We start from the raw sequence: 15,572 nt of genomic DNA on the forward strand, positions 1-15,572 counted from the left end.
TCATGATTTTGCCAAAGCGGGTGTTCAACCTCAGGGTAAGCACACACTGAACAGGGCAAAAGCGGCTGTTGATATTCCCCCAGTCCCAGCCGCAAGTTCCCTCCCCTGCTCCCCATTGTCTGGGCACGGGGTTCGCGGATAACGCAACGCTTCCCCATGTCCTGCCTCAGTTTACCTCTCTCAGCACTCCGGTTCTAACGCCCCTCATCTGTTGAGTCAGGGTGCCTGTGGCATTCGGAGTTAATCCATCCCTCATCCCATCTGGTGGGACAGGACACCTGTGAGTAGCAAAACCATCTCCACGCAGGCAGTTACTCAGCAGAGAGCTCACAGCAGCTCCCCCAGGCCAGCACATTTATGAACAAAGCGGTTGGCTCGCAGCCGAACCGCACACGGAGGGAAAGGTCTGCACGAGACCCCCTGCACCCACCACTGATGGGGGCTCGGCTGCTGTGCCGCTGCCCTGGGGGTCTCCTAGCAGGAGTTCTCGGCCCGGCTGCAGCTCAGGCCGTTCCCTCCTGTGGACTCTGCAGCAAAGCGCTGCTGGTTTGGCCGGGGGGGCCGAGCGCAGCCGCCCCAGGAGCGGAACAGCCCGTGGTGCGTGCGGTGCGAGCGCTGCCCGGCGGGACCGAGCGCCGCCCTGTGGGACCGACGCGGTTTGCAGCCCAAAGCCAAAGCGCAGCCCCAGCCCAGCTGGGCCGGAGCCTTGAGCTGCATCCCAGCCAGGAGCGGGACATCAGCCTGTCCCGGGCTAAGCTGGGCTGGGCCAGCGGGAATGGCCGACAAGCCAGCCGGGTGACTCCTGCTCGGCAAAGACAAAGCACCCGTGGCATCGCTTTTGCTCAGGGACCTGCGGGCCCTTTCCCGCCAGCAAGCGAGAGCACCGCTCAGCCGCCTCCGCTGCGCCAGCGCAAGGGCGGGCAAGGGCCGCGCCTGCGGGGCGGAGCGGACAGCACAGGTGACCCCTCAGTGCCCAATGAGCGTCCCACGCCACGCACGTCAGACTCAGTTTAAAGCTGGGAAGCGCGGGGCCGCGCTCTCTTTGTTGGTGGCCGAGGTCCCCGGAGGCCTCTGGCCGTTCTTGGCCCTGCGCTCCCGATCCGCGCGTCGGGGAATCCGGTCCGGGAGCTGCCGGCGGCTGCGCTGGAGCGTGAGCGCTGCGACCCCCGGGGCTGAGGCTGCGGTGCGGCCGGAGCGGGCTCGGGGGCGGTGAGTGTTGGCCGGGGTGTCCCGCGCTTGTCCCGTTCTTGTCCCCTCAGCAGCGCTGCTGTTTCTCGGCTCCTTTGGCGGCGGGGGCTGAACCGCGGCAGAGCCCAATGAGGAGCGGGAGCCCGCCGGGCCCCGGGGAGCAGAGCGAGGCCCCCGGGGGGAGCCCGTTGGCGTGGGCGCCAGCTCGGGGCTGTCCCCAAGCTGCGGCGCTGGCGCTGAGGCGGCGAGGAGAGAGGGGGGCAAGCGGGGAGAGCCCCGCCGTGCTGCTGGCGCTGCCGGTGCCGGTGCCCAAAACGGGTGGGATGCAGGGAAGCCCATCAGGGCAGCCCCTCCTGGAACCCTCGCCACTGGAGCAGAATTCCACCACCTGCCCTAAGTGCAACAAGAGCTTCAAGAATCAGGCGCTGCTGACCTTGCACATGCGGAGCCACAGGGGCGAGCGGCCCTTCAGCTGCACCGACTGCGGAAAGAGCTTCAACCACAAAGATGTCCTGCTGAACCACCAGCGCATCCACACTGGGGAGAAGCCCTTTGCCTGCACTGAGTGTGGCAAGAGATTCAGCCAGAAGAGCTGCCTGTTCATTCACCAGCGCATCCACACTGGAGAGAAGCCATTAGCCTGCAGCCACTGTGGCAAGAGCTTCAGCCGGAAGAGCAACCTGGTCATTCACCAGCGCACCCACACTGGGGAGCACCCCTATGTCTGCACTGAGTGTGGCAAGAGATTCAGCCAGAAGAGCTGCCTGGTCAGTCACCAGCGCATCCACACCAGGGAGAAGCCCTTTCCCTGCAGCCACTGTGGCAAGAGCTTCAGCCATAAGAGCTGCCTGGTCAGTCACCAGCGCATCCACACTGGGGAGAAGCCCTTTGCCTGCAGCCACTGTGGCAAGAGCTTCAGCCAGAAGAACCACCTGGTCCATCACCAGCGCATCCACACTGGAGAGACGCCCTTTGCCTGCACTGAGTGTGGCAAGAGCTTCAGATGGAAGAACCACTTCGTCTATCACCAGTGCACCCACACTGGGGAGAAGCCCTTTGCCTGCAGCCACTGTGACAAGAGCTTCAGATGGAAGAGCCTCCTGGTCCGTCACCAGCGCATCCACACTGGGGAGAAGCCCTTTGCCTGCAGCCACTGTGGCAAGAGCTTCAGCCTCAAGATGCACCTGGTCCATCACCAGTGCATCCACACTGGGGAGAAGCCCTTTGCCTGCAGCCACTGTGGCAAGAGCTTCAGCCAGAAGAGCCACCTGGTCAGACACCAGCGCATCCACACGGGGGAGAAACCCTTTGCCTGCACTGAGTGTGGCAAGAGCTTCAGATGGAAGAACCACTTCGTCTATCACCAGCGCACCCACACTGGGGAGAAGCCCTTTGCCTGCAGCCACTGTGACAAGAGCTTCAGCTTGAAGAGGCACCTGGTCAGTCACCAGCGCATCCACACTGGGGAGAAGCCCTTTGCCTGCAGCCACTGTGGCAAGAGCTTCAGCCTCAAGATGCACCTGGTCCATCACCAGCGCATCCACACTGGGGAGAAGCCTTTTGCCTGCACTGCGTGTGGCAAGAGCTTCAGCCAGAAGAGCAACCTGGTCAGACACCAGCGCATCCACACGGGGGAGAAACCCTTTGCCTGCACTGAGTGTGGCAAGAGCTTCAGACAGAAGAAGCACTTCGTCTGTCACCAGCGCACCCACACTGGGGAGAAGCCCTTTGCCTGCACTGAGTGTGGCAAGAGCTTCAGCCAAAAGAGCAACCTGGTCAGACACCAGGACACTCACACCAGGGAGAAACCCTTTGCCTGCACTGAGTGTGGCAAGAGCTTCAGACAGAAGAAGCACTTCGTCTGTCACCAGCACACCCACACTGGGGAGAAGCCCTTTGCCTGCACTGAGTGTGGCAAGAGCTTCAGCCAAAAGAGCAACCTGGTCAGACACCAGGACACTCACACCAGGGAGAAACCCTTTGCCTGCACTGAGTGTGGCAAGAGCTTCAGACAGAATAGAAACCTCTACAGGCACCAGCGCATCCAGGGCCATAAGAGACCTTCACCTGCCCCAAGTGACAATCAGGGGACAAGCTAGCAAGGGGGCCCTGCTGTGGGTGTTGACCACAGGCCACCTGGTCAGGAGGAGGAAGCTGACCAGGCTTCCTACAGACAGCTGGAAGTGGCCTCATGATCACATGCCCTGGTTCCCATGGGAACTGGTACTCATTGGTACTAATGAAACTTTACTAAGCCATGTAGCCACTGCATATTAATTGTTATAACCTTTGTCTTCTTTAACCTTTGGGTCTCTGGTCTGTGTGTGAATCGTTCTTAATCAAATCTGTCTTAATTTTTCCTTTGTATAATTCTTCTATGCAGCAAATAATAAGGTGAACCTTGCCATGAAACTCAGTAACTTTGTTGTACTGCTGTTAAACTTTATTATATTCCTTTGATTTCATTGATCTCTCTCCAGTTATTGCTTTATCTCCACAAAACATATTGCTGCTTCTCTCTTTGAATGATGTGCCTTCCACTCCTCTCCCCTCCTTCCCAGGTTCTTGTGCCTCTCCAGTCTCCTCGCTGAAGAATCCTTGATTTGGGGTGAACATTGCTCAGCGACAACCAGAACATTCATACGTTATCAGCACTCTGATGATACCAAATCCAAACTACAGCACTGTACCAGCTGCTGGGAGGAGAATTAACTCTACCCCAGCCAAACCAGCATTTCTGTTTCCCCATTCCCCCCACCCCGCAGAGCCTCCAACCGCTTGTCTTGCTGACTGCAGCGCGTGTCACACCCATGGACAACCTGTGCAACGGTGCCCGTGGGCAAGTCCGCCCCCGGGCCACGAGCCCATCCTGGGTGGCATCCCTTCCTTGGTGGCCTGAGCACCATGGGCCCACTGGGCTACAAATAATTCACCCTTGTGTTGCCAGTGCAGGCACAGCGACCTTGCTGATTTTACTGAAACAGTCAGCGGTTCCCACCGCGGCCAAACCTTACTACTTGTGCTAAAGTCTTCAGAACGGGCTCTGCTCGTACAACCGGTCCGCAGATCCATCTCCCCCATTTCCAAGCCATTCTCCAACAGTCAATGGTGCAGAGTCCCGTTGGAGGCCAGTATCTAGTGCAGTGCCTCAGGGGTCAGTACTGGGACCAATATTATTCAATATATTCATTAACGATTTGCACGAGGGAATTGAGTGTACTATCAGCAAGTTTGCTGATGACACCAAGCTGGGAGGAGTGGCTGACACACCAGAGGCTGTGCTGCCATCCAGAGACCTGGACAGGCTGGAGAGCTGGGTGGGGAATAACCTGATGGAATTTAACAAGGGCAAGTGTAGAGTCCTGCATCTGGGCAGGAACAACCCCAGGTTCCAGTATAGGTTGGGAAATTACATATTAGAGAGCAGTGTAGGGGAAAAGGGACCTGGGGGTCCTGGTGGACAGCAGGATGACCATGAGCCAGCACTGGGCCCTTGTGGCCAGGAAGGCCAATGGCATCCTCGGGTGTATTACAAGGGGGGTGGTCAGCAGATTGAGAGAGGTCCTCCTTCCCCTCTACTGTGCCCTAGTGAGACCCCATCTGGAATATTGTGTTCAGTTCTGGGCCCCTCAGTTCAAGAAGAACAGGGAACTGCTGGAGGGAGTCCAGCGTAGGGCAACAAAGATGATTAAGGGAGTGGAGCACCTCCCTTATGAAGAAAGGCTGAGGGAGCTGGGGCTCTTTAGTTTGGAGGAGACTGAGGGGTGACCTTATTAATGTTTATAAATATATGAAGGGTGAGTGCCATGAGAATGGAGCCAGGCTCTTCTCAGTGGCAAACAATGACAGGACAAGGGGCAATGGGATCAAGCTGGAACACAAGAGGTTCCACTTAAATTTGAGAAAAAACTTCTCAGTGAGGGTGTCAGAGCCTGGCCCAGGCTGCCCAGGGAGGTTGTGGAGTCCCCTTCCCTGCAGACATTCAAAGCCGCCTGGACATGTTCCTGTGCGACCTCACCCAGGCGTTCCTGCTCCAGCAGGGGGATTGGACTGGGTGATCTTGTGAGGTCCCTTCCAATCCCAAACATACTGTGATACTGTGAACTCAAAAACTCACTTTTGGCATGTTTTTCCCTTTGTTCCTTAGCAATACATGCTAGCAACCGGCCTACATTCTCTTGCAGCTCATAGCACCGCTCTGCTTGAACAGTAATTACTTCTTGTGCAATCGCCTTTGCATCCTGTAAAATCTCAACCTCCTTTTCCAATTCTCTTATTTTACTCTTCAATGCAACAGCGCCACGATCAAGAGCTCTAAGACCGGTAACAAATCATCATCCCAATCTCCCCGCTAATTTGTGAGAAGTCGATGCCGCTCTCCATGGAAATCTTACCATAGCTGCTGGAATGACCTGGGGGGAATCACCGCCCCATTATCAAGCTGAGGCCATGGCTCTGGCGGAGCGAATTCAGACAGGAGAGCAGCCAAGGGAGCCCAGTGCTCCGTACTGGGCCATCCCGGAATTTGGGGACTCACCCTTGAGGCCTCCCCGTCCCCGGTTTTTTTGCAAACCACAGCATGGCTGGTTCTAGCGACTACCAACTAATGCCAAATGTGTGCACATACGCAGGCGCATCGCAAGAAGAGCCAGAGGCCACGAATCCATTTGCAAAGAGCAGGTTTTATTTGAGTTCCCTCTCTACTGGGGGATCTCCGTAGCTGCACCTGAGCTCCCAGGCAGAGGCAGCGTAAGCGGGGACGCAGGCGCTGGTCAGTTCGGCCCTGCTGGAAGATCGCTGGGCCTGCCGAGCTCGCCTGTATTTCAAGGCTTCAGGCAGGCGCAGCCTCCTGCTCTTTCTCACAACAAAGCGGGAACCTCAGACACAGTGATAAGGTGCCTGGAGTTTCTCACAGCCCTGTGTTATCTAACACAGATTCTACTCATTAAGCACACAAGGTCAGTAAAGCAACTACTGTGATGTATGTGCTTTTTCTACAGATAGGTGCAAGTCACTTGAGCGTATTTACATTTGACTGACCTCCTCACCAAATCTTCCACTATATCCCCATACAAATGGGCAGTTGGATTGTAGGAGCTGGTGGGTTGTGACAGCACCTGAATAGTTGAAATCACATCCCGCAGGCTCAGTAAAATTCCAGATGCAGATAACAGAGGTTATGTGTCTCTGCAGTGGTGTTGTCTGTAAATCTACAACCACAAAGGGTTCTCACACAAACACACCCAACACACACAAGTACAGTCCCAGGGGGTTCGTCAGGACGAACTGCAAAATGTCCCGTTTTGCTCGGCTGGAGGAAGTGCTGTTGGAACATCAGCCAGCTCTCTTGGACCCCCTGCCTTCTGGAGCCCTGTCCCATGCATTCTTCAAGCAGGACCTTGGAGAGGCCAAAGTTCACCCAGCTGTTGTCCGTGGGTTTAGTCCCGCTCATTGTCCTGCTTCCTCCACGCAGGATGCTGAACTCCAGCATCCCACGGTCGCTGCAGCCGAGGCTGCTCCCAACCTCGCTGCTGAACTGAGGAGGTGTGCGCTGGATGGTCGGGTTCTGAGGTGACTGTGAACCGGCTGAAGGGAAGAAGCCAGAGAGTCCTGGTCAATGGGGCAGAGTCCAGTTGAGGCCTGGACCTAGTGCAGTGCCCCAGGGGTCAGTGCTGGGACCAGTGTTATTCAATATATTCATCAATATTCTCTAACACCTCCAAGCAGCTCTTCTTGGTTTGTAAGGCCAAGGTCCAGCAGCATCCCTCTCCCCATTGGCTCCTCCACCATCTGTGCCAAATGTTGTCACCTGTAGGAACCTCCTGGGCTGTGTGTGCTCAGATGTGTTGCCCACCCAGCAGATGTCAGGGGGATTGGAGTCTCCCATGGGAACCAGGGCATGTGATCATGAGGCCACTTCCAGCTGTCTGTAGGAAGCCTGGTCAGCTTCCTCCTCCTGACCAGGTGGCCTGTGGTCAACACCCACAGCAGGGCCCCCTTGCTAGCTTGTCCCCTGATTGTCACTCGGGGCAGGTGAAGGTTTCTCACAGCCCTGGATGCACTGGTGCTGGATCAGGCCGCCCTTCTGTCTGAAGCTCTTGCCACAGTGGCTGCAGAGAAAGGGTTTCTCCCTAGTGTGGGTGCGCTGGTGACCGACCAGGTAGTTATTCTGGCTGAAGCTCTTGCCACACACAGCGCAGAGATAGGGGTGCTCCCGAGTGTGGATGCGCTGGTGAATGACCAGGTGGCTCCTCTGGCAGAAGCTCTTGCCACACTCAGTGCAGGGAAAGGGCTTCTCCCCGGTGTGGATGCGCTGGTGACGGACCAGGAGGCTCTTCCATCTGAAGCTCTTGCCACAGTGGCTGCAGGCAAAGGGCTTCTCCCCAGTGTGGATGCGCTGGTGCCTCAGCAGATCATTCTTGTAACTGAAGCTCTTGCCACACTCAGTGCAGACAAAGGGCTTCTCCCCGGTGTGGATGCGCTGGTGACAAACAAGAAGGCTCTTCCAGCCGAAGCTCTTGCCACAGTGGCTGCAGGCAAAAGGATTCTCCCCTGTGTGGATGCGCTGGTGCCTGATCAGGTTCGTCTTCTGTCTGAAACTCTTACCACAGTGGCTACAGGCAAAGGGCTTCTCCCCGGTGTGCAGGCGCTGATGACGAACCAGGAACGATCTCCGGCTGAAGCTCTTGCCACACTCAGTGCAGGCAAAGGGCTTCTCCCCAGTGTGGATGCGCTGGTGCCTCCGCAGATCATTCTTGTAACTGAAGCTCTTGCTGCAGTCAGTGCAGGCAAAAGGCTTCTCCCCGGTGTGGATGCGCTGGTGACTGACCAGAAAGCTCTTCCGGCTGAAGCTCTTGCCACAGTGGCTGCAGGCAAAGGGCTTCTCCCCGGTGTGGATGCGCTGGTGACTGACCAGAAAGCTCTTCCGGCTGAAGCTCTTGCCACAGTGGCTGCAGGCAAAGGGCTTCTCCCCAGTGTGGATGCGCTGGTGCCGCAGCAGATCATTGCTGTAACTGAAGCTCTTGCTGCAGTCAGTGCAGGCAAAAGGCTTCTCCCCAGTGTGGATGCACTGGTGCCTCCGCAGATCATTCTTGTAACTGAAGCTCTTGCCACACTCAGTGCAGACAAAGGGCTTCTCCCCGGTGTGGATGCGCTGGTGACAAACCAGAAGCCTCTTTCGGCTGAAGCTCTTGCCACAGTGGCTGCAGGCAAAGGGCTTCTCCCCAGTGTGGATGCGCTGGTGCCTCAGCAGATCACTGTTGTAACTGAAGCTCTTGCCGCAGTCAGTGCAGGCAAAAGGATTCTCCCCGGTGTGGATGCGCTGGTGGCTGATCAGGATGCTCTTATCCCTGATACCCGGCAGCCCCTCGGGGATCGCATCGGCCTCCATCTGTGTCCCAGGGTCAGCAGCTGCTGAGGAGTAAAGGCCGGGTTGGTGCTGGGCCGGGACAGGCACGTGGGACCCCTCCCCATGGGCAATGGCACAGGCACCCGCCAGCCCCCCACCCTTCCTGGCTGCAGGACACAGCTGACGGGGCAGCAGCTCCCTGCACCGTGGCACGGCAGACAGACCTCACCGGCAGCACCGGGCACCTGGGGCCAAGGGGACGGTGCTGCTGGAACCCCCCACCCCCACCGCAGCCCCCAAATACCCACCTGGCCCTGGGCTCTGGTGCCCCCGCCGCACCCCGGGGGGGTCTGGCACGCACGGCGTCTCTTCTCGCTCCAGCTTGCGGATGAGCTCTGGCTTCACGGCGGCCCAGCCTGTGCGGGGCACACGCAGAAGCCCCCTCTCCCGCACTGCCACTCAAATACTCCATCCTGGCCCATCCCATCCCATCCCATCCCATCCCCTCTCCCAGCACCGCTCTCCAGGACGCTGCCTGGCAGGGTCACCCCTGCCAGCCCAACCGCCACACCAGCGCTCGGGCAACAACCGCAACAGCTGCATTTGCCCTTCCAAGGGCTCCGGCTCAGCTCAAGAGCTGAATTCCACCGCCAGCCCAGTCCCGCAGCGCCAGAGAGAGTCCTCACCCAGCGAGGCCACCATCTCGTAGTTGTCCAGCATCACCTCCCGGTAGAGCCGCCGCTGCCAGCCCGCCAGCTCTGCCCACTCCTCGGGGGAGAAGTAGAGGGCTACGTCCTCGAACGTCACCGCCATCTGCAGCCACAAGCACACCCGGCTCAGGCAGGACTGGGGGGCGCTGCCTGGCCCGGCACCGGCAGCGCCAGCAGCACGGCGGGGCTCTCCCCGCTTGCCCCCCTCTCTCCTCGCCGCCTCAGCGCCAGCGCCGCAGCTTGGGGACAGCCCCGAGCTGGCGCCCACGCCAACGGGCTCCCCCCGGGGGCCTCGCTCTGCTCCCCGGGGCCCGGCGGGCTCCCGCTCCTCATTGGGCTCTGCCGCGGTTCAGCCCCCGCCGCCAAAGGAGCCGAGAAACAGCAGCGCTGCTGAGGGGACAAGAACGGGACAAGCGCGGGACACCCCGGCCAACACTCACCGCCCCCGAGCCCGCTCCGGCCGTACCGCAGCCTCAGCCCCGGGGGTCGCAGCGCTCACGCTCCAGCGCAGCCGCCGGCAGCTCCCGGACCGGATTCCCCGACGCGCGGATCGGGAGCGCAGGGCCAAGAACGGCCAGAGGCCTCCGGGGACCCCGGCCGCCAACAAAGAGAGCGCGGCCCCGCGCTTCCCAGCTTTAAACTGAGTCTGACGTGCGTGGCGTGGGACGCTCATTGGGCACTGAGGGGTCACCTGTGCTGTCCGCTCCGCCCCGCAGGCGCGGCCCTTGCCCGCCCTTGCGCTGGCGCAGCGGAGGCGGCTGAGCGGTGCCCTCGCTTGCTGGCGGGAAAGGGCCCGCAGGTCCCTGAGCAAAAGCGATGCCACGGGTGCTTTGTCTTTGCCGAGCAGGAGTCACCCGGCTGGCTTGTCGGCCATTCCCGCTGGCCCAGCCCAGCTTAGCCCGGGACAGGCTGATGTCCCGCTCCTGGCTGGGATGCAGCTCAAGGCTCCGGCCCAGCTGGGCTGGGGCTGCGCTTTGGCTTTGGGCTGCAAACCGCGTCGGTCCCACAGGGCGGCGCTCGGTCCCCCCGGGCAGCGCTCGCACCGCACGCACCACGGGCTGTTCCGCTCCTGGGGCGGCTGCGCTCGGCCCCCCCGGCCAAACCAGCAGCGCTTTGCTGCAGAGTCCACAGGAGGGAACGGCCTGAGCTGCAGCCGGGCCGAGAACTCCTGCTAGGAGACCCCCAGGGCAGCGGCACAGCAGCCGAGCCCCCATCAGTGGTGGGTGCAGGGGGTCTCGTGCAGACCTTTCCCTCCGTGTGCGGTTCGGCTGCGAGCCAACCGCTTTGTTCATAAATGTGCCGGCCTGGGGGAGCTGCTGTGAGCTCTCTGCTGAGTAACTGCCTGCGTGGAGATGGTTTTGCTACTCACAGGTGTCCTGTCCCACCAGATGGGATGAGGGATGCATTAACTCCGAATGCCACAGGCACCCTGACTCAACAGATGAGGGGCGTTTAGAACCGGAGTGCTGAGAGAGGTAAACTGAGGCAGGACATGGGGAAGCGTTGCGTTATCCGCGAACCCCGTGCCCAGCCAATGGGGAGCAGGGGAGGGAACTTGCGGCTGGGACTGGGGGAATATCAACAGCCGCTTTTGCCCTGTTCAGTGTGTGCTTACCCTGAGGTTGAACACCCGCTTTGGCAAAATCATGAAGAAACTCTGCTTTGCTGGGAGGTCCTGCCTGAGCCTGTTCTATTGGCAAGGCGGTCGCTTCCTACACCCCCATCCCCGTTCCCGACGTCTCTGCCTCAGAGCCTTTCAGCCTTGTCACGCTTTGCAGTCAGTGTCTCCGCGTTGTTCAGAGAGCCCGTCCCTGTGGCTCCCCAGCACACGCCCACGTCTCGTGTCCCATGTCCCCGCAGGCTGCCCGTGCCAGCACCTCTCGCTGGGCACGGCCGCCGCGGGCAGGTTTGCGTGCGGGGGTGCCGGGGGAGATCTCAGAGCCAGTTGTAGAAGGGACACCAGCAACCCCGTGTGCGCGGGGCTGGGGAAGCCCTGGGGATGCCCGTGCCGTCCATGCAGATGTGCACAGCTGTTGCAGAGGCTGACCAGAGCATGCTAAGACATTTGTCACGTCCTGGACATCAGCACCTTGAGCCCGCAGAGCCTGGGCACGGGCCAGCCAGCTACCCCAGCCACGGCCTTGGGGTGCAGCGCGAACAGTCCCACCCCAGCAGCATCTCTCCTGGCCCAGAGACTGTTGTGACAGATCAGAGCCGAAAGTCATGGACGCAAGGAACTCAGGGACATTTTAGAGGGACGGCCACGGACCGAGGGAACGCGGTGAGGGCTGTTCCAGGTGGTTTCTGTGGGAACGGGGCTGCACACGGGCAGAGGGAGGCCCTCCCGTCGGGCCACGGGCTTCAGAAGGGACCCTCTTGCTTCCTCAGCTTCTCAGAGACGAGTCCGGGTGCGGCTGGATCCAAAGTCGGCCCCGGACTTGACCGGTGCTTCAAGTCTGAGAGCCCCACCACCGCTGGGGCTTCAGCTGCTGTGCCGCTGCTGCTTTGGCTGGGGGGTCGAGCGCAGCCGCCCCGGGAGCGGCGGGGACCGAGCGGAGGGTGCCGGGTCCGGGCACGAGCAGCGCGGCTCGGAACAGGGGGCGGGTGACGGGCGGGGCGGGGCTGGACCGCAGGCAATGGGCGGAGCGCGGTGGGAGGAGCCCCGGTGAGGACACGTGACCCGCCCTGGCCAAAGGGGGCCTCGGTGGCCGGTGACGTCACGCCGAGTAGAAGAGGGCGGGCAGGGGCCCGCGGGGCTGAGGCTGCGGTGCGGCCGGAGCGGGCTCGGGGGCGGTGAGTGTTGGCCGGGGGTGTCCCGTTCTTGTCCCGTTCTTGTCCCGTTCTTGTCCCGTTCTTGTCCCGTTCTTGTCCCGTTCTTGTCCCGTTCTTGTCCCGTTCTTGTCCCGTTCTTGTCCCGTTCTTGTCCCGTTCTTGTCCCGTTCTTGTCCCGTTCTTGTCCCGTTCTTGTCCCCTCAGCAGCGCTGCTGTTTCTCGGCTCCTTTGGCGGCGGGGGCTGAACCGCGGCAGAGCCCAATGAGGAGCGGGAGCCCGCCGGGCCCCGGGGAGCAGAGCGAGGCCCCCGGGGGGAGCCCGTTGGCGTGGGCGCCAGCTCGGGGCTGTCCCCAAGCTGCGGCGCTGGCGCTGAGGCGGCGAGGAGAGAGGGGGGCAAGCGGGGAGAGCCCCGCCGTGCTGCTGGCGCTGCCGGTGCCGGGCCAGGCAGCGCCCCCCAGTCCTGCCTGAGCCGGGTGTGCTTATGGCTGCAGATGGCGGTGACGTTCGAGGACGTAGCCCTCTACTTCTCCCCCGAGGAGTGGGCAGAGCTGGCGGGCTGGCAGCGGCGGCTCTACCGGGAGGTGATGCTGGACAACTACGAGATGGTGGCCTCGCTGGGTGAGGACTCTCTCTGGCGCTGCGGGACTGGGCTGGCGGTGGAATTCAGCTCTTGAGCTGAGCCAGAGCCCTTGGAAGGGCAAATGCAGCTGTTGCGGTTGCTGCCCGAGCGCTGGTGTGGCAGTTGGGCTGGCAGGGGTGACCCTGCCAGGCAGCGTCCTGGAGAGCGGTGCTGGCAGAGGGGATGGGATGGGATGGGATGGGATGGGATGGGATGGGCCAGGATGGAGTATTTGAGTGGCAGTGCAGGAGAGGGGGCTTCTATGTGTGCCCCACAGGCTGGGCTGCCGTGAAGCCAGAGCTCATCTGCAAGCTGGAGCGAGAAGAGACGCCGTGCGTGCCAGACCCCCCCGGGTGCGGCGGGGGCACCAGAGCCCTGGGCCAGGTGGGTATTTGGGGGCTGCGGTGGGGGTGGGGGGTTCCAGCAGCACCGTCCCCTTGGCCCCAGGTGCCCGGTGCTGCCCGGTGAGGTCTGTCTGCCGTGCCACGGTGCAGGGAGCTGCTGCCCCGTCAGCTGTGTCCTGCAGCCAGGAAGGGTGGGGGGCTGGCGGGTGCCTGTGCCATTGCCCATGGGGAGGGGTCCCACGTGCCTGTCCCAGCCCAGCACCGACCCGGCCTTTATTCCTCAGCAGCCGCTGACCCTGGGACACAGATGGAGGCCGGTGCGATCCCCGAGGGGCTGCCGGGTATCAGGGATAAGAGCATCCTGATCAGCCACCAGCGCATCCACACTAGGGAGCGCCCCTTTGCTTGTGCCCACTGTCCGAAGGGCTTCAGGGCCAAGAGGAAACTCATTGTCCAGCGGTGTGTCCACAGCAAGGAGAAGCCCTTCACCTGCAGTGAGTGCGGCAAAAGCTTCAGCCGTAAGTTCCTCTTAATCTGCCATCAGCGCACCCACACCGGGGAGAAGCCCTTTGCCTGTACTGAGTGTGGCAAGAACTTCAGCCGGAAGTGCTACTTGGTCAGTCACCAGCGCCTGCACACCGGGGAGAAGCCCTTTGCCTGCACCCACTGTGGCAATCGCTTCAGGGAGAAGAGGAGCCTGATCAGCCACCAGCACATCCACACCGGGGAGAAGCCCTTTGCCTGCAGCCACTGTGGCAAGAGCTTCGGTTATAAAAACGATCTGCTGAGGCACCAGCGCATCCATACTGGGGAGCGCCCCTTTGTCTGCCCGGAGTGTGGCAAGAGCTTCAGGGATAAGAGGAACCTGAAGAAGCACCAGCGCATCCACAGCCGTGAGAAACCTTCACCTGCCCCGAGTGACAATCAGGGGACAAGCTAGCAAGGGGGCCCTGCTGTGGGTGTTGACCACAGGCCACCTGGTCAGGAGGAGGAAGCTGACCAGGCTTCCTACAGACAGCTGGAAGTGGCCTCATGATCACATGCCCTGGTTCCCATGGGAGACTCCAATCCCCCTGACATCTGCTGGGTGGGCAACACATCTGAGCATGCACAGCCCAGGAGGTTCCTACAGGTGACAACATTTGGCACAGATGGTGGAGGAGCCAACGGGGAGAGGAATGCTGCTGGACCTTGGCCTTACAAACCAAGAAGAGCTGCTTGGAGGTGTTAGAGAATATTGATGAATATATTGAATAACACTGGTCCCAGCACTGACCCCTGGGGCACTGCACTAGGTCCAGGCCTCAAATGGACTCTGCCCCATTGACCAGGACTCTCTGGCTTCTTCCCTTCAGCCGGTTCACAGTCACCTCAGAACCCGACCATCCAGCGCACACCTCCTCAGTTCAGCAGCGAGGTTGGGAGCAGCCTCGGCTGCAGCGACCGTGGGATGCTGGAGTTCAGCATCCTGCGTGGAGGAAGCAGGACAATGAGCGGGACTAAACCCACGGACAACAGCTGGGTGAACTTTGGCCTCTCCAAGGTCCTGCTTGAAGAATGCATGGGACAGGGCTCCAGAAGGCAGGGGGTCCAAGAGAGCTGGCTGATGTTCCAACAGCACTTCCTCCAGCCGAGCAAAACGGGACATTTTGCAGTTCGTCCTGACGAACCCCCTGGGACTGTACTTGTGTGTGTTGGGTGTGTTTGTGTGAGAACCCTTTGTGGTTGTAGATTTACAGACAACACCACTGCAGAGACACATAACCTCTGTTATCTGCATCTGGAATTTTACTGAGCCTGCGGGATGTGATTTCAACTATTCAGGTGCTGTCACAACCCACCAGCTCCTACAATCCAACTACCCATTGTATCCAGATTTATTCCCAACCCCTGCTGGGATGAACCCACAGAGGTGAGAAAAGTGTTGCAACACCATGACCCGAGTCAGTTGCTGAAACGAATTGGGCACAGTGGACCAAGAGCCCTGGTGATCGCGCAGCACGGTGCAGAGAAGATAGAGCGTGTCCTGGAGGCCGTGGAAAAGGATGGAGAACGTCACTGGTGGGAAACTCCTTCTGGATGGGCCCCACAGCAACAGGAGCTTGGAATTGGATGCTCCATCCAATGTTGAGCACCGATGCCTGAGCTCGGGACTCGGATCACGCCATCAATGCGTGAAGAGTGGGCCACTTCTCCAAGACTCATTTCTTAGGGAGCAAACAATGGGTACTAATGAAACATTACTAAGCCATGTGGCTACATGGTTCCATGTTAGTTATTATAATAATTATTATAGCTTTTGTCTTCTTTACTCTTTGGTTCTCTGGTCTCTGTGTCATTCTCAAGTCTTCCACTCTTCCTTTGTACAGTTCTTCTGTACAGTCAATAATAAGTTGAACCTGCCATGAAACTTAATAATTGGTGGGTGACGCAGCAGGATGGGGAATGCGCTGTGTGCCCGTGCTGGTTTAGGCTGGGACAGAACCCATTCTCCTTTCAGTGAATGTTCCTGTCAGTTACGTTACTTCTTCAAAACTACCCGTTCTGAACTTGGCCACATTTTGTCAGGCAGTGTCTGCTCCTGGAACTGA

At 59.9% G+C, this 15,572-nt stretch overlaps 3 protein-coding genes across 3 annotated transcripts in view; 2 read left to right on the forward strand and 1 right to left on the reverse strand.

The window, feature by feature from the left end:
- The window catches only part of LOC136099110 (uncharacterized), a 33,112-nt gene extending 22,848 nt beyond the window's left edge, over positions 1–10,264 (reverse strand). Inside the window, 8 exon segments of the mRNA XM_071805522.1 lie at positions 480–933; positions 1,033–1,296; positions 1,622–1,669; positions 6,587–6,774; positions 7,195–8,601; positions 8,845–8,988; positions 9,223–9,349; positions 9,746–10,264. Coding sequence (XP_071661623.1) covers positions 480–933; positions 1,033–1,296; positions 1,622–1,669; positions 6,587–6,774; positions 7,195–8,601; positions 8,845–8,988; positions 9,223–9,349; positions 9,746–9,919 — 2,806 coding nt within the window. The 5' untranslated portion in view covers positions 9,920–10,264.
- LOC136098364 (uncharacterized) lies at positions 1,208–3,653 on the forward strand. Its single transcript, XM_065831693.2, has one exon. It carries the CDS (start codon positions 1,317–1,319, stop codon positions 3,285–3,287), a length of 1,971 nt encoding a protein of 656 aa, XP_065687765.1. The 5' UTR covers positions 1,208–1,316; the 3' UTR covers positions 3,288–3,653.
- Positions 10,265–11,936: 1,672 nt separating the features above from the next.
- Positions 11,937–15,292, forward strand: LOC139827312 (uncharacterized). The gene is made up of 4 exons (XM_071805482.1): positions 11,937–12,039; positions 12,510–12,636; positions 12,915–13,021; positions 13,266–15,292. Exon 4 carries the CDS (start codon positions 13,289–13,291, stop codon positions 13,919–13,921), a length of 633 nt encoding a protein of 210 aa, XP_071661583.1. The 5' UTR covers positions 11,937–12,039; positions 12,510–12,636; positions 12,915–13,021; positions 13,266–13,288; the 3' UTR covers positions 13,922–15,292.
- The last annotated feature ends 280 nt before the right edge of the window (positions 15,293–15,572 follow it).

Source organism: Patagioenas fasciata, chromosome 2, assembly GCF_037038585.1.
Source record: "Patagioenas fasciata isolate bPatFas1 chromosome 2, bPatFas1.hap1, whole genome shotgun sequence".
NCBI classification, from domain to species: Eukaryota; Metazoa; Chordata; class Aves; order Columbiformes; family Columbidae; genus Patagioenas; species Patagioenas fasciata.

Coding starts and splice junctions, on each gene's coding strand:
- LOC136098364 (XM_065831693.2), top strand. CDS start 1,317: ATGAGGAGCGGGAGCCCGCCGGGCCCCGGGGAGCAGAGCGAGGCCCCC.
- LOC139827312 (XM_071805482.1), top strand. CDS start 13,289: ATGGAGGCCGGTGCGATCCCCGAGGGGCTGCCGGGTATCAGGGATAAG.